We start from the raw sequence: 21,853 nt of genomic DNA on the forward strand, positions 1-21,853 counted from the left end.
TACACCTGCGGCCGGATTGCTGTCAGCACAGACCTGCTAACACCCGGGATGACAACGCAGAGCAAGCCGGCAGAAGTATGAGGGTAACAGTCCAACATCTCAACCTCTGTGTCTTTTGTGCTGATAAACTACAGTAGGTTACATCACAGTAGTTGTAGTAGTTGTTTGGTCTTGATACCCGTGTGGAGGTGTTATGTGTTCAATAAGTGATTATCATATCTTGCTTATCTAGTATATGATGTCACCCCTTTTTGGGGTCGTAACATGCTATAAATACATTTGTGAATACTGTATGTGCATGACATGGGACAGAAAGGTGATGATGCATATTTGAGTGATCGAAGTGAATAAACGTGGAGAAACTTTACACAGTAATCTGCTGTCTTTCAGGAACAGTAAAATCTAGAGCTGTCTTTCACCATTTGTTTATTGTTTGCACACATTGATATTACAGCTTATTACCATTATATTATACAGTACATATATAAGAGTAAGATCCACAGCATATCAAAAGTAAAGGATGAAAAAGAGTTCAGAAAATAACATCACTAAGTATCAATAAATCTGCCTTGAAATCAAATAATTTCTCCCAGAGAGGAATATTGTTCACTGTCACCATGACAACTGTTACAGTACAAAGATCCATAGACTATGCAGGGCTGTAATCGAACAGCAGAGTTGAGGAGAAACATTTTTATAGAAATTAAATGAACATGACTGATACTTGGTTGATTTTACTGTAAAATTACTGTAAGATTAATTTGATATAGAAATTCTTGAAATATGTGTAACCTTAAAATTGAAAATAAAATGTAATGAGAAATTTTTTTCTTGTAGCTTTAAATCCTATTCAGTAGTTATAGGTTCCATATTTCTGAGGTTACATTTCTCAATCCTGCTATAATCCACATTACAGCTGAGCTGTGTTCAACCAGACGAGGAGTTTGACAAGGAGCTCCATTGTCCCCATTGTGTTTTCTGTGCCTGTTAACGTCCAGATTTGAACCCTGTACAAACACCACAGCTTTGTGGAACACACCTCAGGTTGTTTTAATTTATGGCAGAATGGGCACAGTGGCACTTTGATGGCTGATCACATGATCACTTGGGGAAAACAAATAAGGCACACACACACACACACACACACACACACACACACACACACACACACACACACACACACACACACACACACACACACACACACACACACACACACACACACACACACACACACACACACACACACACACACACACACACACACACACACTGCTGTTGTCAAAGGAAAAAAATCAAGTTACATATAGTCAGTCTTTCATGGGCTAAGAAAAACTACCTTGATTTCATCTTATTTTTGCAATCAGGTTTTGACAGATGTGTTGTACAACTTTCTCAACCTAAAGAGTCATTATCTCAAATAATAAGAATCACCAAAACTCGAGTCACTATGTTTCCACCTTACAACAACAATATATATACACACACATACCTCAGGTGACATTTTTTAACTATATATTTTAACCCCAAGAATTAGACCTATTGTGTCTATTTGGGGCCAGCTGAGATAGCATTTACACTCATACACATACACACACCCATGTATACACCAATAGCATGTCAAAATACCAAGACACTGACATGACTGGGGCTTACAATAAGTAAAGATTTTCTTTTTTCTTTTTTTTGCTTTCAGTTTCAGTCAAAATAAATCTCTATCTTTTGGTACTTTTAAATCACATCATATTAACAATTATAGCAACATCACAACAGTACTGCAATTTTTTTGGCCATTTACAGAATAAAAGACAACTGAATCAATAGAAAAGTTTGGCCAGGAGTCATCACCAGAGACTGCATGACCACAGAAAGGGGACGAAACTGATCAGGGTCACACAGGACAAAGGTTACCGTTTTGTTCCTGTGACAATCCAGCCAAAGTCTTATATAGCTATGATTTGAATGTGACATAACACAAAGCTTTGAATGAGTGGAATTTGGAGAAAGTTTGGCAGAAAATGAGAAAGGTATCTGAATTAAAGCTTTGGAAATTGAATGATGACCAAAGATAAAGTTTTAAGATGCACAACAAAGTACAGAAATTGTATTTGGCCCGGGAATTATAGCTTTAACAATAACTTAAACATGCTGGGAGATGTTTAGGAAACTGCTAGCCCTCTGTCTTCTCATTATTTCTTTTTTATATTCACATAGCTCTTCTTTTGAAGCGAAATTTAAACTCCAGTTGAAGCCGCTGTTAGTGTGGACGGATGATGCAGCTGAAGCAGGTCTAAATGGAGCTTACAAACAGTGACTTAAACCTGTACTGTGTATCACTAGTGTACCATACACCACTGGTTTCTAAACATTTTTGGCTTGTGACCATTTAAAACCAGATGAACCTACATCACAGATTGTTCAAGAGTGATGTTTTATCTCAGATTTCTTAATTTGTTTTGAGTTTTGAGAGTCCTGGACAGATACAACTGGAAGTCTACAGCTCCTTCTGTCTGTTGATGCAGTAAATTGGTGGCTATTTCAAGGTTGACAAAGTTTATATCTAAACAGTGTTTTGTATTAAAAAGTGAATGAACAATGCTGAAATGTTTGTAGGCAAGATCACATGGTACTGTACAAGCAAGATAATTCACACCAAACTGCATGAAAAAACAAAAGCACTCAAGAGGTTCAGTATTCAACCCCTTGTGCTGAGTGTTATTTTCAATAATCACACAGCTCAGCATAGAAGATCCCTAACTGACAGACCAGAGGACCCTGCTGATATCCAGAAACCATCATACAACTTGGACAGGCTCCATTAGTGACACAGCCTCAAGCAAAATGTAAGGCAACTAAAGATATAAATAAAACTCACATCACATCATTATCATTAATTATTTAAAGTAATATTCCAAGCCATATATAGGACGAATACAAATAAATAAAAAGGATTACTCTTGCATCATCTTGCATTCCAAACTCAATTATCCAGAATGCACACAGAGGTGATGCCATGCATCATTACTATTAGAGGAAAACAAAGAATAATGATTTACAACAACCCAACACAAATATTATGATGATAACTTGCATCAGTACTGTCATGTGATCAGACCAACAGTCTCCTCACACAACAACACGACAACCAGGAGTCCAACAACTGCACTGGGCACAAGCTTTCAACTCCCATAAATCCTGAAGAGTGACATCAGTACATTACGCGAACAATTTGCTGACTAACCCAGCTGACGTGATGTTTCAAATCAAAACATTGCATCCAACTTTCCCTGAATAGAGCTTGGTTACATTTTTGTGATTCATGATAATAAGATTGGTATTTGTTTTCATATAAGTCTTCTACTAAACCTAGTGCCAGCGCATTTAATTTATTCAGCCCTGGCTATAAGCTGTTTTAAAACCTGGAGTAAAAAATGGAACTTAAAACTTACATGAAGCTATAGCTTCTACAAAAGAGTACAGTGAGAAGTGAAAGCAGATCTATTAGAGATTGGGTGGTTGTCTGGATAAGATAAACATGGTAGGGAAATAAGAACGTATTAAAAGACAGACTAACAATGTTAGTTTTGGTCTTTACGGTGGAATTTTCTGACAATAAGGAAAACTGGAATGAGTTATCTGTTAAAGACTTATACGCAACTGGAAGTAATTTCCTGCTTATTCTAGCCAGCAGAACACGGGTGAGTTTTCCGGATTCCTACAACTGAATATTCCACTTCAGTGTATGGAGCTACTGTATGTCTGCCGTCTATTCCGTACCATTAAAAAAAGCTACTCTGAGAAGTACTCTGAGAGTTTGGTGAATTCTAATGTTGTAACAGGGGTAGAAGTTATGCTGACTAAATCCAGGGATAATATTATATATTAAGTCAAATGTAGGAGAAAGCCATAAAGAGTCATACCATGATATGGTACAGCATATTATAGAGCTGCTGCTACTTACACCAGCTCCAGCACTGATTTCCTCCAACATTTTCTGAGTTGCGGGTATAAAGACACAACTCATATTTTACTAGCTGCTTTAATTACAGCATTATAGATTGTCCACACTGTTTGGTACCAGGTTCATCTTTTCAATTTCCCCTGAGAAACTATCATGGAGGTGCACCTCCATTCTCTTTATCTTGTATCTCTTTTTTTGGAGCATAATCCTAGAGGTGACATTTGGTAACTGCATTGCTTTTCTCTTTAATTATCTAGAATTATTATTCTCTCTGGGTCTTTCTGAGAACACTGGAGGCCATTTTTCTGTAGTTTTTTGGCACTACATAGAAAACAGCAGAGAGACATATTGACAACAGCACTGCACAGAGAGGACCGGGGATGTCTAGAGACTCTATTTCCAACTGCTACAAGACTACAGTCAGACTGTGTTCACTTAGACAGTTAAATACAACTATAAACACATGCAATTAGGGCTGGAATTTCTAGTAGAAGTAGAAGGGTTGGTTGCGTGTAGTAGGGTGGTGGAGGAGTCAGGAAGGTTGCCTGTATTGTAGCCAATACCTAGAAGATCCCTGATTATGTTACAGCACTTTATAGTGTAGTATATTTCTAACCATTGAGTTTCTTCATTATCAATCCCATCTACACTTGTTGGTATTTGTATGGTGATTTTTCTGACCAAATTTGTCTGCATCTGGGGTAGAAAAAAAATGATGTCCCCTTCCTTCACCCCACCAGAACCAGCCGGAGCTCTGACTAGTTCAGTTACTTTTCCCAACACCAGACCTATTGGGCAGTGACTCAGAATTTTCTCCCAGATCACTGTTTTGGTTTTGAAACTAAACATTTTTGCGCAAGTTGAAAGAAATTATTCCTCCAATGATAGAAATTGGAGGAATAATAAAATGCTGTAACAAAGTCAACGACTTTCTAGTTTTTTTATGGTTACTGTTATATTATTAGCACTTACTGAGTAGCCCTCTCAAAATGACAACAGGCAACACCAAAGTAGCAAAAATAAATGACCTGCCTGGTCAAAACTTTGCCACCAACAACAGATGTTAAATATGTCGGACCAGAGAGAGTCACTGTGAATGGATGAGAATTCAATTTATAAGCTTGGATAAATTGAATTTTGTGCTACAAGTCATTTTTAGAGAGAGGATTACTCTACATTTCGATTTATGTCCATTCATGCCTGGAGTTGGAACTTTGATCTGGACTGGAAATGACCACTTCAAACAAAACATGCTCTGCCTGTGTCCCAATCAGAATGTTGACTGGTTGGAGACAAAAATGAAATGTTATTGGTTCATGGAATATTTTACTGTAGGTGTTTAAAGGGAAAAGCAGAGGGAGTTGGTTTAGTTTAAGTGCAGTTGGTTGAGAAGTACCCTCTCAGCGGAGGTTCTGACTGGAAGAAAATGGGCCAGGATTTAGGTGAAGACCAGATGCTGCTGGTCCAGCAGGGTTCTGGTGAAGTTGTTGATTGGTCCAATGGCGCTTAGTGACATAGCGTTGTCCCGCCCCCAGAGCAGGTTGGGACCAAAAACCACAGCCAGGTTACTGTTAGTCATCTTATTCACTTCACTATTAGCTGACACCTGCAAACACACACACACACAGCAAACTGTAGGTAACAGACAAAACTAATTTACAGGTAAGATGATGGATAAGTGTAATCTGTCATCTGTACCTGTGCAAGGAACGTGATGAGGTATCTCAGTGACTTGTAGTTCTCCTCTGGCAGTGACTCTACCAAAGTCTTCATCACTGTAACCTGACTGTCACTGGACACAGCTGGAACACACAAAACACTAGAGTGAATTAGAGCTCATGTAAGTAGAGCAGTAAATCAGTACATTTACATCACGTTATGAAGAAAATTAATGCACTGTACAAATGTGGTTCTCAAATTTGTTTAAAATCTCTGTATACATGTGACAGATCAGTAATCAGATTAATTGATTTATATTTACTTAGGTGCAACACCTGAGTGTTGCAACTAAGTAAAGGTCATATTGACTCCTCTCCCCACATAGATAGGGCAGTTTCTGAGGGTTGTTTCAAAACAGACTGTCACAGTCAGAACAGACTTTGACTTTTATTTTTATTATAGTTTTTCTTTCTTTCTGTCCTGACCTGCCAAGGGACAACGGATGAAAACTAGCTATTTTAGCTAATTTCGGAGCATTTACATTTTAATTTTAAATGTTCATGAATGTACATTGTCCCTTTTATAACCTGTCCATGACCTGAATGTACAGGAAGTCATTTTTAATGTATTACATTGGCACCATCTCGCCAAACAATAGATAACTAACAATATCTGAGAACATACAGGTGAAGTTGACAATATCGTTGTAGAGCTGGTAAGTCAGCAGAGGCTCAGGTAGTTCCCTTAGAAACGTCTTCAGAATCACAGCAGCCAAGTGGACATCTTCCATCTCTTTGAAGTCCACTGCCGTACCTACAAAACACACACGCGCATGCACACCCACACACACAATTAGAAAATAAACTGTCTGGAAAAAGAAACCCACATTCTGCACTAAAACTCATCGCCACCAAAGAAACACCTGCAAATGACACACCTATAAAACATCTGCAGTGCTGGTGGAACAATTCTGTATCATAACACTTCTGACATCTCTGTCCACATCAGCAGGTGTTTATTGTGAATAGCAAACTCAAATGCTTGAGTGTTTTTATATATTCTCATTTCTTTAAATGGACTCCAATTACTTTTTGTTGATGTTATTAGCCTAGGGCAGGGGTTGGCATGTAAGCTTGGCCAATTTCTTCTAAGCCACAAGCCGGAGCATAATCAAAGACTAATATAAGGACTGTGTGTGTGCCCATATATATATATATATATATACACTACCGGTCAAAAGTTTTAGAACACCCCAATTTTTCCAGTTTTTTATTGAAAATCGAGCAGTTCAAGTCCAATGAATAGCTTGAAATAGTACAAAGGTAAGTCGTGAACAGCTTCAAGCACAGCTTAATAGTGGTCGTAGTAAGCAAGTCTCAGTTTCAACTGTGAAGAGAAGACTTTGAGTGGCAGGTTTGACAGGTCCAGTTGCAGCAAGAAAGCCATTGCTAAGACGTCAGAATAAGAAAGAGAAGCTTGCCTGGGCCATGAAACACCGCCATGAAACTGAAGACTGGAAGAAGGTGTTATGGACTGATGAATCAAAATTTGAAATTTTTGGTTCAGCACCAGGATTTTTGTACGCCGTCGAGTAAGGGAAAGGATGGTTCCTCAGTGTGTGACATCAAATGTCAAACATGGAGGAGGAAACGTGATGGTCTGGGGCTGTTTTGCTGGATCCAGAGTCGGTGACTTGTACAGAGTGAGAGGCACCCTGAACCAAAACAGCTACCACAGCATTCTGCAGCGCCATGCAGTACCCTCTGGTATGCGCCTAGTTGGTCAGGGATTCATCCTACAGCAAGATAATGACCCAAAACATACATCCACGCTATGCCAGAACTACCTCAGGAAAAAAGAACAAGATGGTAAGCTTGAAAACATGGAGTGGCCAGCACAGTAAAGCAAAGCAACCTACAAGTGCCACACATTTATGGGAACTTCTGAAGAAAGAATGCCACGAGTGTGTTCAGCTGTTATACCTGCCAAAGGTGGCTACTTAGATGAGTCAAAAGTTTAGAATACATTTTGGTTTATAAATTGATTCCATGATTTCTGTTTTAACCTACATTGTTTATTTGTTCTATGCTTTCATTTCTGAGTACAATGAGGCATTAAACTGCATAATTTTCAATAAAAAACTGGAAAAATTGGGGTGTTCTAAAACTTTTGATATATATGTATAACCCTAACCCTAACCCTGCTTAGGCTGCTGCCCCCGCGACCCGACCCCGGATAAGCGGTAGAGGATGGATGGATGGATGGATGGTGTTTACATAAACCATAATATTTATTATATATTAATTATAAATATATAATAATAATAATATTAATAATACTAATCAGGCCAGCTGACAGCCTTGCCTGGGCCCAGGACGAGATAATATTAGATGGGCCCCCCCGCGCCCGGATCTGCTCTTCCTCTCCTCTTCCTCAGTGTTGGGGAAGCTACTTTGCAAGCGTAGCTTGTAAAACTACATGAAGTTCAGCCTGGCAGTAGTTTGAACAAACTACCCCTGGAGAAATGTAGTTTGTACTACAGCTAAAAAAAGTAGCTTTAGCAACTACTTATACTCATTATACTCAGCGTTAAATAAATCAATATGTGGTTTATATTAAACAAAATATAATAGCCTACAAAAAATTCACATGCCAGCATAAATATGCCTCTCAACTCAGTTTTATTTTTTTAAAGAAAAAAAGCTGACATTTTTGGCCAATATACTGTAGGTTCACCATAGACTTGTTGGGTAAATATAAAGAGAAAATGAAAATCCTACCACAATACTCACTTGTAAATCAGAAATGTAAATCAGTCAACAAAAAATGTAATAAAAAACCCAAAGAGGCAGACATATTCTAGATCGGTATGTCTTGAACAACAATGTTGGCATGTCATGACATGATTCATGCCTTTTTTCCAGAGAGTTCTGGAACACAATAATAGTAAAATAAAAATTATATTATATAGGTCTTTTTTTAATAAAAAATATTTCATGTGCAGGTGGTCGAGTGGTTAGAGCGCATGCCATATACACTGCTAAATAAAGGCGTCTATGCCAACAAAATCTTTAAAAAAATAAATAAATAAATGTCATGTTATTGACCATAATTGTAGTTTGTAAATTGAGTTTAATTACAAAAAATGACCCAAAAAGTAGTTGAAATACTTGAAGCAGCACAAAATATGAATGTAGTTTAACTACCAGCAAGCTACAGCAAATTGTAGTTAAGCTATGTAGTTCAACTACATGTAGTTTAAGTCTCCCCAACACTGCCTCTCCTCTGCTCTTCCTACTCCTACTCTATCAGACTCGGTCATTTTAGTTGACCATAATGCAGGATCACTGAAATTAAATGTCTGATCAGTCTCTGATCCATCCTGCTCAGACTCTCTGAGGGGGCAGCGGGCCCCTCCTGCTCCACTGTCACTCTCTCGCTCTTCTCTCTCACCGGTAGCCTGACTCTGTCCCTCCGTTGCGGGGCAGCTCTCCCGCATCACTCTCTCTGTCACCTGACTGCAGCTGGATCTCTCTCCTCTCTGTCTCATCCTCTCTGACGGAGCTACCAAACTCAACTGTTTCTGTCAAAGATAACGTGTTGTGTCAGGCTTTTATACAAGCTGGGCATTAGAGCTGGCCAGTTAGATTACGTTACAAGGCTGGTAAACGTTGGCTGCACTGTTTCTTACCTTGCTCTACGTTGACTTTACTAGTTCAAGCTTCACCGTCACCACCTTTTTTTAAATATTTGTTTAGAAAATCTCTAAGGCCTCTATTTTCTTCTTCTCTTTTCTTTCCTGTTCTGAGCACTTGGGCTGACCGGACATTTTTAGCGTACTGAACTTGAACTCAAATGACAACATCAAATTTTGATCAGTGGCAAAACCATTTTTGTGTTGGGGGGGGGGGGGGGGGGTTCTTGACCACTATTTCAAGGGCAATTAGGAAGAAAACAAATAAAAAGCTTTTATGTAACTCAAATATTAAAATTTCTTTCCACAAATAGGCCTATTTTGAGAAATGATTCCATAATTAATGAGAGCCCAGTTCTGGACCCCCCCCCTACCCTGGGCCCAGGACAAAAGACCCGTTTGTCCCCCCCTATCGGCGGGCGTGATACTAATAATGATAATGATATATAATTTTCATTTTGCTTTGTTACACATCAACACGTACAGTGGAGCCTAACTTATTCTAATAATTATTTGACATACTTTTACTCTCAAAATGATTCCTTGGTATATATAGTCATATGCAGTATTGGGAATAACGGCGTTATAAATAAACAGCATTACCTTTTTCAGTAACGGGTAATCAAATTAATTACTGTTCCCCCCGTTACCGTTACTGCCCCCCAAAAATGCGGCGTTACTTCTTAAGACCTCATTGAAGCGGTTTTCACCCGAACAGGCGCTTCTCTCTCTCTCTCTCTCTCTCTCTGTCTCCCTGCCAAAGAGTGGCTGCACTTAGAGGCAAAACCAAAGACAGAGTAGGACGCAAATGAGACACAATCTCCCGGAATAGACAGGGCAAGAGACAGTCCAGCAGAGGGCGGTTTATGCAACAGTTAGGGATGCCAACTGCCATAAACTCACAGAAAAAGAAAATGGGGGTAAGGCCAGATGTACCTGTAGGAAGATGTTTTCGAGCGTGTCCAGTTTCTAGCCACTCTTGAAGAAAGGAGCTGTATTGCTTTTTAGTTATCAATTCACCAGTAAAAGCACTGGCAAGTTGTGGATTCAAATGTGTCATCAGCAGTCTTATGATTGGTTCGCTTGCTCCACGTATTTTTCTTCACTACACAGCCATAATGGCATCCCTGAAGTGTTACTCGAACCCCTTTCCCACATGAACTGCAACCCTGAGACTTCACAGACATTACCCAGAGGAGCTGTATATGCAGATGTCTGAATCTGTTGGGCCAGACATTAAATTGACTTTATTCTGCCAGCTCCCTAGTACAAAGTCTGTGTAATGTTCGATTCAGCCCATGTGCAAGTACAGCAATGAATTTTACAGAGAATTAACAGCAAGCAAGTGGCTGGGTTACGCTCATGTGGCTGGCGCTGAATAAACACAGCACACCAGCTGAACGTGTCGCTTTAAAGCTAGCACTAATAGGAGAGAAGACTTCCTGTGATTTGTTGTGAAATAAAAGCTATTTTAAAGGCTTAAAAACACTGAAATATAACAGCAGCATACATTTTTCATGATGCCTCCTGTATGTTCTACCAAGGTGCCACTGCTCACCTAAAACAAATCAAATTAGGAACAAACAGAACGACATTCACAGGTTGAGGGTGTGTTAGGAGGAATGTAGGCCATTTGTTAATAGTTCTGCAGTAGCCATTCCACGTTTTTGTCGTCTAACAACCTCAACATGCCCCAGACCCAGTCTATAGACTACTTAAACAGACCAATATAACCTACCTGAGTTGTACTTGAGCTGGACCTCCTTTACCAGGGTCACATTGGCAGACCGTCTGAAGATGCCCTCAATCTCCAAACCTGACGCACACACACAGAAAGGAGCAATGAGGAAGTTGTTACGCAATTAATTTATTAAACGCTTTTGAGCATGTGTGTTTGGGTTTGTACAACTAGAAGATAAGAGTCACCTTGCTCTGAGAGGAAGCTAATGGTGTCTGTCATCACCACAGGAACTGAATCATTATCTGGACTCCTCTGCCTGAGCCTGACACACACACACACACACACACACACACACACACACACACACACACACACACACACACACACACACACACACACACACACACACACACACACACACACACACACACACACACACACACACACACACACACACACACACACACACACACACAGGAGTTAGCCTTTAACCTTTTGACAAGGAAATGTTTCTGTGCTGGTCATTTCAATATGCCAAAACTGGATATGACAGACAGATTAGCAGAGATATAGTGACTTACAATATGAGTGGAACCCCAAAGATCTGGTTGGGGAGGGGAGGGCTGCGAGGAGGAGACATGGGAGGCTGGGCAGCTGGTTTCAGAGATGCTCTCAACTTGTTGTCGTACCTGGACACAGAGACAAAGTTAGATTATCAGCAGTAAAGGTTAACAAAGCTGTACTGTAATTGTGAGAGTGAATAATAGGTAAAACATTAGTGAATGTAAAACAATCTGCTATTTCACCACCAACATATTGAAAAGTATGTATAGTGTGTAAAATGACAACAGTGGAACGTAGTAGGAAGTCAAATGCAAATATCTATTGTGTATCCTTTAAAAATGGATTTTTAGAATAAAATCTGAACACCAGTTCTTACTCTTTGACACGGGCAGGAATAACCAGCTGCTCACACTTCACCACGTCTTCCAGCTCACTCAGATAGCTCACATAGTTGATCTTCCTGCCAAATTTAAAACTATACAGAGAAAGACAAAATGTGCTCAGGAAAAGCCTAAGAAGATTTGAAAAGTTCTGAAATACTTCATTAATAATACAGTTTTGACATTAGTTATTGGACAGGTAAGCATAATGCTTATTTGTGCAAGTATTGTTGGGTTGGTATTACTACATGCAGATATGCATCCTGGATCTGTCATTAACCTGTAAATTGTAAATCAAAAACAAGACAAATTTCCAGTGTTGCAGTTTTTTATGGCTGCCACTTGATGTCAATAGAGTCATGTTTTAGGGATTTCATCTTTTCATAAAGTTGCTCCAAAGCCATACCAGATAAACCTGTTGTCATTCCTAATTTAAAGCACAGGTTATGCTTGAAGCGTCCTATGAGAGATTATATGAAAAGATATGATTCATTGAATTCACAGGAAATCAAGGCTCATGGAAAAGTATTCACACCACACAGGTAACATTGCTTTACCTTTGACACACCCACTAACTGAACTGTGTGCTAGTGTGCTATTCTTTTTTTATTTTACTTAGTGCAAAAGGTAAAAACGATAAATATATTGATCCTGATAAATATGGGAAGTAATATTATAGGAAAAAAAAAGAACCTGATGATCGGTTTGAAGAGGATCAGCAGAGTCTTGATAAACATGGTGGGATGGACAATATATAGAGCCTTGATATTCTTCTTATACCTGAAAACACACAGACACATCTACAGCAAACATCACACTGGGAACATTTTTACACACATAATGATATTCTACAAACACAATAAGCTATACAGCAGATATTCTGCCACAGCAACTCCATTGCTTTGCACACAGTGCCTTAGCTGTGCTGACAGCCACAAGTTAAATGCATTGAATTATTTCAATACTTATTTAATTAAATTGGTAATCATTTATTTTGTATCCTGCAATAGGTGTTTTCATTTTAAAGAATGTAATAATTAAATTGGCTTACAGCACATAAGCACACATCACCAGGGCTAATTTATATATTACCTGCAGCTCCCTGGTGGCTTATGTCCATCCTAATTGCACACTGTGCAAAATGCATGATATGGGACTTAAGAGGGTCGGAAGCATGGCCACTGTTATTGATATTTCATCAAAAACTTCTGGGGGACATGGACCCTCTTCTTTTTGTCAGGTCTGCTGCCCTGTCACTTCCTGTCATTTCCTCATCTGCCATGATAGTGGCAGGGTGGTAAAGTTGCTATAAAAGATTTGTTGGCTACATGTTTAAACTGTATAAATAATCACATTCTTCCTTATATACAGGCCTATTCTATTTGCGATGGATATATATAAAGGCTAAAATACACACGCCCGCGCGCGCACACACACAAACAGATGCACTGCTACCGCTAATTTTTTTTTCACATAGACTTTGCTCGAATGTTTTCACATTGAAAGTAACGTTATTAACGGTTCACATTTACCAAAAGCTGGCAGGTCTGCTGACCGCCAGCTGCAGCGAGTAGCGTAACGTGGAGGGAAGCAGAGGGCAGGAGGCAGGGAGAAGGGGGAGCGGGAATGTTACGCTATAGGTTCGGCAGGCTTGTTATTCTCCGCTACTCTACAATGATTGGTTGAAACTGCTTCACCACGCTGCTGTATCATGCGGTCAGACATGAGTACTGCACGCGCACATTTCCCACAGAACTCACATGTCAGCCTTTTGCGTAGTTTAGAGAGGCGAGCTGTACCAGCGCATTTAGATGTCAAATTGCATACCTGCTACGCAAAATGCGTACAGGTTGGCAGGTCTGGACTTGGAATCGGTTGGCGGCATCACACACGCGCCTAGCTGGTATTAGCATGAGTGATAACGAGATCTCGTCACACCCCTACCTCGTCACACCCCCTACCACCCCGCCTGCACTTAGCTCCAAGCTCCTCCTTCAGCACCTCCCCTGAACCCTGTTTGACATCTCACTCATTCTCCTCCTTTCAGCTCCCCTCTGACTCAGATATATCAGACTTCATCCGAAAGTCCAAGCCCTCCACCTGTCAATTAGATCCCCTCCCCACAATTCTGGTGAAAGCCTGCCTCCTCTCTCTGCTCCCCCTCATCTCTGCCATCATCCACTCCTCACTCTCTACTGGAATTGTCCCTACACTTTGGAAAACCGCAGCCATCACTCCAATTTTGTAAAAACCTGGTGCCGACCCTAACTACAATAATCTTCGTCCCATCTCCAACCTACCTTTCCTCTCCAAAATCCTTTATAAAACAGTTGCCTCTCAAATTCAATGTCATTCAACCCTGAACAACCTATACGAGCAATTCCAGTCTGGTTTCCGCCCCCTCCATAGCACTGAATCTGCACTAATCAAAATCACTAACGACCTCCTCCTGACAGCCGACTTTGTTTTACTCAATATTCTCATCCTCTTCGACCAAGTGCAGCCTTTGACACTATCTCTCACACTATCCTCCTCAACAGACTAATCTCCATCTGAATCTCACACACACCCCTTGACTGGTTTAAATCCTACCTTTCAGGCCACACTCAGTTCATCCAACTACAATCCTTCAGTTCCCAGCCGTACCCCGTCACCACTGGTGTACCCCAGGGCTCTGTCCTGGGGCCCATACTCTTCATCATCTACCTACTTCCCCTCTGCAATATCTTCCACAAATATGACATCTATTTCCACTGCTACGCGGATGACACCCAGCTCTACCTCTCCAGCAAACCCAATTCCACTCTCCCACCTTTCTCCCTCACTGACTGCCTCAGTGAACTCAAATCCTGGTTCTTCGCCAACTTTCTCAAACTTAACAGTGATAAAACTGAAATCCTCATCATTGGCACAAAATCAACCCTGGACAAAGACGACAGTTCTTCCCTCACCATCGACCACTCCTGTCTCCCCCTCCCCTGAGGTTAAGAGTCTGGGTGTCGTCCTTGACAGCACATTATCTTTCCAATCATATATCAGTAACATCACCCGGTCTGCATATTTCTATCTATGTAATATCAATCGCCTCTGCCCCTCCCTCTCTCTCTCCCCACTCCACTGCCATTCTTGTACACAGCCTTGTCAGCTCCCGCATCGACTACTGCAACTCTATTCTCTTTGGTCTACCTCACAAATACCTCCAAAAACTTCAACTGGTTCAGAACTCTGCAGCTCGGATCGTCACCAGAACCCCCTCCATCCACCACATCACCCCTGCTCTGCAGCAAATAGGTGTCATTTCCCTGCAAGTGTGTGTGCACAGCCTAGGAAATAAATGTTCCAATCGACTTAAAAAAATCCTCCTGTTTACATTCAAGGCCATCCACAACCTTTCCCCTCCTTATCTGTCTGACCCCTTCCTGTTCCCTCAGATCTGCCTCCTCCATCCACCTCTCTGTCCACCCTGCCCGCCTCGTTATAATGCGGAACAGGGCTTTCAGCCGCTCTGCCCCCCGACACTGGAACTCATTTCCAGACATCAGCCTTCATATCAAGGCTAAAAACTCACCTATTCAGACTTGCATAGACCACTTAACATGAACTGCACTACCTCACCTTACTCTGTTTTGTCTGTTCTACACTGTCTTTTATCTGTTTTGTTTCTTATTGTTTTGTCTATTATTTACCGTTTTGTTTATTAATTGTGTCCTCGAGTGCCCAGAGAGGCGCCTTCAAATAAAATGTATAATTCACAGTAAAAAACATGAAAATTAATAAGAGATGTAGTAATATGTGTAATAATTTATTTCTATTATTAGTGTGGGGGGGGGGGGTAATTGTATGTTTTAATGTTTCCATGTTTTTACTATTATTTTTATTTTTCAAATTCCACATTTTTATGTTTTTTTGGTTTCCAATTCTTACTGTTAAATGTTTGTTTTATGTAAAGAACATTGAGTTGCCCCAGGGTAATAAATGCTTTATAAATAAAGCTGCCTTGCCTTACCTTGCCTAGAGTAATCAAAGGATCTGAATTTGATCAGCTTTATTTAGCCAAAACTGACACTTATGCCTTGGTCCGCTTCAATAGCAATCCTTAGGATTAATTTAGTGAGTTCTGATATGAAAAGTAAGGATCCTGTCTTTGTGAACTTACTTTCTGTCAAACTCCCTGTATGCGTCTCGTAGCCAGCCGAGAGATGGTTTGTTTTCACTGGTCAGCCCATGATGGAAATAGATCAGAGTGTAGTCACTTTCTACATACTGATCCAGTGTTCCTTTAAGATACCTGTAAAAAGTAGAACGCATTCATTGTCATTTTAATATATGTGTATGTGTGTACCCACTGCACTCCATATGGGGGCAGGGGGTTCAGCATGTTACAGTTGTCAGGCAATGTTGGTGAAAAGAACAAAAATTGTAGCAAGAAAAGAAAACTGAAGTGGCATTTAGTTTCCTTTTACAGAAGTTATTGTGACACAGTTCCTTTTGTAGACTTCTGCTTCATACTGGGTCATATGGATATGCGGAACATAGTAAATATGTTGGTGGAATGCCCAGCAGTCAAACACACAAAAGCCATAATGTCTTTAATTCAGTTTCAACCAGTGATCTGTATTGTATGACAGTCCCTTCCCTCTTCATATTTCCTGTCACTGTCAGTAGTTTATATCTAACAAAATGTTGGCTTTTCGGAAATTCAGAAAAGAAACTGCAGCAACTAACAAACTGAATTTTATTCTAAATTTAGACAAGTTTAATATCCCTTCCTTACTGCTCCTGTAATAATCTGTGGCTCTTTCACTGGCTCCAAACTACCCCCTGAGTTCTGTTTTGAAAACTGTTGTAAAACTGAAAATACATGTATATGCTTTGCAGCTGCCTCCAACCACCAAGTTCACACTGGATATCCAGTTAAAACCTGCAGAGCCAACAACACAACCAGGGACATTTACACAGCATACAGGAAACTAGAAAGTACAGTGGACAGTATAGTATGTAATAAACATGTTACTTCAGTGTGTCATGATCTATTTTATCTCTTCACTGAAGAAGTATCGGATCGCATATGTGTTAATCCCATGTCAATAAGAGTATTTAAACACTTGAAAAATATCCCTTTAAAGTACATTTAAAAGAAAAAAAAAGTGTGATTAATCTCGAGGAAACTCATGATAATCATGCGATTAATCGCGATTAAATATTTTAATCAATTGACAGCCCTTATTATAATTTATCTTGATGTCATGTCTTTTGTCCTCAGGGTGGCATTTTAGGAAAGCTCATTTGATGTCCCTGACCAAAGGGTTCATTTTCTGGGAAGCTTTAATGCTTTGAGTAAATTCCATGGCTGTCTGCCCTTAACATTTTTGTTCTCTCTGTACGAATAGAAAAATAGAGCTTCTAGTGACACTGATGGGAAGGTCTGAGGGGTCAAAATTTCATGGTCTAAAAATAAATAGGAGGGAACCATGAATACACATAAAACTGCAATCTGGTCAACGGCAGTAGTAATGATTGACTGACCAAATGACATTGCCATTGCTCCCACCACTTGACAAAAAAGTAAATTGTGTTAAACACAGGCCAAATAATTACACTTTCCTGGAACCTCATAATAACTTACCCTGAAAAGGGACTAAATGTACGAATATAAGTACACTATTTCACAAGGAACTACTTAAGGGAGTGTTAGTCTGTTCTAAAAACACAACCTTTATCTGCAACAAATTGTCACCAGAGACTAAAAAGTTGAAGCCTCAATAAATCCTACTTCTCTTTAAATAAAAATCATCACATGTACAGAAATTTGAAGGACTTTATGTCAACCAGTCACAGGTTATATTTACTACTTTAATACTTACATCAGCAGTTTGTGATGGTCTAGCTGATGTTGTGGTGGCATCCTGCAGGCATTAAACACAATCACCTTCCTGCCAAAGTTATCATCGCCTGCACAAAGAGAGACAGACCAGGGTTCAATATGATCTACACTGCTCAAATTTTTTTTGACTTAATCATCACAGTATAACACCAAGTCAGTTACATTTCTTGGATATTAATCTGTCCATTTAGGAAGCACAACTGATTGTGAATCAGTTGCTTTGGTGCAAATGAAAGTGACAACAGGTGCAATGAAGAGGCAAAAACAAAACAACCTTCAAAAAGAGAATGGTTTTGCATGTAGTGGCCACAGACAGATGCTCTCTTCTTATCCTTTCTGACTGATTCTTTTCTAGTTTTGTGTTCTGCTAGTGTCCTTATCACTAGTGGTAGCATGAAGCGCTTCCTGCAGCCCAATCAGGTTGCCCAGATAGTCCAGTTCCTCCAGGATGGCACAATCATACGTGGGGCAGTAAGAAGGTTTGCTGTGTCTCCCAGCACAGTCTCAAGAGGATGGTGGAGATAGCAAGAGGCCGGCCGTTACACGAGGACAGCTGGACAGGGCCGTATCAGAGCATCAACTCAACTGCAGGAACGGAATCTGCAACTTGTGTGAGGAGTAACAGGAGCACTGCCAGAGCCCTACAAAATGACCTCCAGCAGGCGGCAGCTAACCCTAACTCCATGAGGGTGGCATAAGGGCCTGATGTCCTCGAGTTGGACCTGTGCTCACAGCCCAGCACCGTGCAGCTTGATTGGCATTCGCTAGAGAACACCAGAATTGTCAGGTCTGCCATCGGTGCCCCATTCTCTTCACAGATGAGAGCAGGTTCACACTGAGCACATGTGACAGGTGTGAAAGAGTCTGGAGACACCGTGGTGAATGTAACATCATCCAGCATGACCAGTTTGGTGTTACGTACCAGTATGAAATACTCACAGTCACTGTCAGACCTTACGCTGGTGCAGTGGGCCCTGGGTCCCTCCTGGTGCAGGACAATGCCCGGCCTCATGTGGCCAGAGTGTGTAGGCAGTTCCTGGATGACGAAGGCGTTGATGTCATTGACTGGCCCTCTAGTCTCCTGACGTAAATTGAACACCGCCAAGTACCACCACAGACTGTCCAGGAGCTCACTGATGCTGAACCAGATCTGGGAGGCAATCCCCCAGTACAACATCCGGCAACTCATCAGGAGCATGCCCAGATGTTGTTGGGAGTGTATACAGGCACGCAGGGGCCATTCACACTATTGAGTCACATAATGAGTTGCAGTGATGAAATTCATGCAAGTTATATCAGCTGTGTTTCTTTTTCCCCCGGTGTTATTTTGAATCCAGCTCTCAATGGGTTGATCATCACTGTTGTTAGGTCATTTTTTTCTCAATTATACAATGTATACCAAGATGGTCGCGCTTACCTGTGCAGCGGCTTCTCTAGCTCTCGGTGCTAATATTGTTAATATTGCAAATATTGTCAGCGTAGGCAAAACCTTAACCTACAGCAAGGCTGACCTCCTGGAGCTAAATACCAACCATCCAACTCCATTTACATCGGAACTTAAAGCGCAACTCGGCAGATTGCAGCTACTGAGCGCATCGGTATGGAGGTGCAGACAACGCCGCTTCAAGGGGAAGCGGAGGCGGTGTACGAGGAAACAGAAGAGGGGCAAGAGAGCCGGGCTGCTAGCCAAGCTAAAGGCTAGCGCCAGCAGACCTACCATCCCATCACTCTTCCTATCCAACGTGCGTGCGCTGTACAAGAAGATGGATTTATTGAGTCTGAGACTGCGCCAAAGGGAAATAAAGGACTGTTGTGTGACTGTGTTGATAGAGACCTGGCTGAGTAGCAGCATGCCAGACTGTGCTTTCCAACTTGATGACCGGATTTTCTTCCGCTCGGATCGCAATCAGCTGTCAGGAAAAACAAAAGGAGGAGGACTCTGCATCTATGTTAACAAAGGTTGGTGCACAAACTGTTTGCTGGTCGGAAGGCATTGCTCCGAAGCAGTGGAGTATTTGATTATTAAATGCCGGCCACACTACCTGCTACGCGAATTCACAGCCGTGTTCATAGCTGCAGTAAACGTGCCCCCAAACGCTAATGCTAATGCTGCCCTGAAGGAGCTATATGAAGTTATTAGCTAGCACCCGGAGGCGCTGTATGTGGCTGCAGGCGACTTCAACCACATGAACTTGCAAGTCACTCTCCCTACGTTTCGTCAGCATGTCACTATTGCCACCAGAAGTGACAATACACTCGACAAAGTGTATACAAATAGATGAGGGACGTACAGAGCTGCCCCCCGCCCCCACCTTGGTGCCTCCGACCACATCTCAATCATGTTGGTCCCAGCATACTGCCCTGCGACTAAGAGAATGACAGCCACACAGAAAACCATCACTGTGTGGCCTGCTAAAGCCGTCTCAATGCTCCAGGACTGCTTTGAAACCACAGGCTGGCAGATGTTTAAAGAGGCAGCTACAGAGGGCGATACAGTAAACTTGGAGGAATATACAGAATCAGTCCTGGCCTACATTGCGAAGTGTGTGGAGGATGTCACTATTACCAAAACCATCACCATCTCTCCTAACCAGAAGCCATGGCTTAATGCGGAAGTGCACCATCTTCTGAAAGTAAGGGATGCTGCATTTAAAGCAGGTGATGCAGAGGCACTCAGAGCCGCTCGACGGAGCCTTACAGTGGGAGTCAAGAGAGCAAAGTCAACCTATGCTCTAAAAATACAGGGTCATTTCTCATCTAATGACCCACGCAGCATGTGGAGGGGCATTAAAAGCATCACGGACTACAACAGGAAGAGTGCAGAATGCCCTCCTGATCCATCTCTACCTGATGCTCTCAACATCTTTTATGGCCGTTTCGAGGCATCAAACACCAGCACCATCACCAGGTTCAAAATCTCACCTGATGACTCCTCTCACAGTATAACATCAGCTGAGGTAAGGAAGACGCTGCAAAAAATTTACCACCGCAAAGCTGTAGGCCCTGATTGAGTTCCAGGCAGGGTTCTTAAAGCTGCAGTTGGTAAGTCTTATAAAAGTAACTTTTTGTCATATTTGCTAAGACTGTCACTATGTAAATACAGCATTACATGAAACTAGTAATCTGTAAAAAAATAAATAAAAAAAAACTCGGTACACAGTCTGTCTCACCTCAACAACGCTGCGTCCTCTCGCAAATTTATGTCAATGATATAATGTCACCGTGTGGATCAGTTTACCTTGTTACACTGCGCACCCTACTTCTAGTTTATGAACTAACAGCTTCTACCTGCTGAGATCTCAGTCAGAAATAGGAGATGAGCAGCAGTAGGTTGACCTCAGGTCTCCACTGAGGAGTCTAGCGCACATAATTTTGTATGGTAGCCTAATGATGCAAAAATTAAAATCAGTCACACCAAATAAACCACAGTTCATACTGTGAATATGTAGTTTCATTTTTAATTAATCGTTTCAATAATCGTTGACTATCAAAGTAGTCGTTAGTTGCAGCCCTAGTGCACACCGGCTCTCATCAGTCATGGCAGACATTTTTAACATCTCACTGTTTCAGGCCACCGTTCCAACATGCATCAAGACATCTACCATTGTCCCTGTGCCAAAGGCCTCCGCAGTGTCTTGTCTCAATGACTATCGTCCAATCGCTCTCACCCCTATTGTAATGAAGTGTTTTGAGAGGCTGGTGAGCATTAAAAAGTCTCCCACCAGTACACCTATAGGCCAAACCGCTCTGCAGCTGACGCCATCGCTGCTGTCACACACACATCACTCACACACCTGGAGAAGAAGAACTCCTATGCGAGGCTGCTGTTCTTAGATTTCACCTCTGCCTTCAACACTACCATATCGCAGACACTAGTGAAACTGTCAACACTTGGACTAGCCCCATCACTCTGAAACTGGGTTTTGGACTTCCTGACAAATAGACCCCAGTCTGTAAGGATTAACAACACCATCATCCTCAACACTGGCTCCCCCAAAGGGCTGCGTCCTCAGCCCACTGCTCTACACCC

At 41.3% G+C, this 21,853-nt stretch overlaps 1 protein-coding gene across 1 annotated transcript; it reads right to left on the reverse strand.

Moving 5' to 3' along the window:
- Nucleotides 1–409: 409 nt before the first annotated feature.
- LOC134006625 (rho GTPase-activating protein 1-like) lies at nucleotides 410–17,940 on the reverse strand. The gene is made up of 10 exons (XM_062445559.1): nucleotides 17,804–17,940; nucleotides 16,096–16,227; nucleotides 12,633–12,719; nucleotides 11,936–12,034; nucleotides 11,577–11,684; nucleotides 11,241–11,317; nucleotides 11,053–11,130; nucleotides 6,305–6,433; nucleotides 5,660–5,763; nucleotides 410–5,567 (listed from the first exon to the last, which is right to left on the reverse strand). The coding sequence occupies exons 1-10, from the start codon at nucleotides 17,842–17,844 to the stop codon at nucleotides 5,400–5,402; spliced, it is 1,023 nt and encodes a 340-aa protein (XP_062301543.1). The 5' UTR covers nucleotides 17,845–17,940; the 3' UTR covers nucleotides 410–5,399.
- Nucleotides 17,941–21,853: the final 3,913 nt, after the last annotated feature.

Source organism: Scomber scombrus, chromosome 24, assembly GCF_963691925.1.
Source record: "Scomber scombrus chromosome 24, fScoSco1.1, whole genome shotgun sequence".
NCBI lineage: Eukaryota > Metazoa > Chordata > Actinopteri > Scombriformes > Scombridae > Scomber > Scomber scombrus.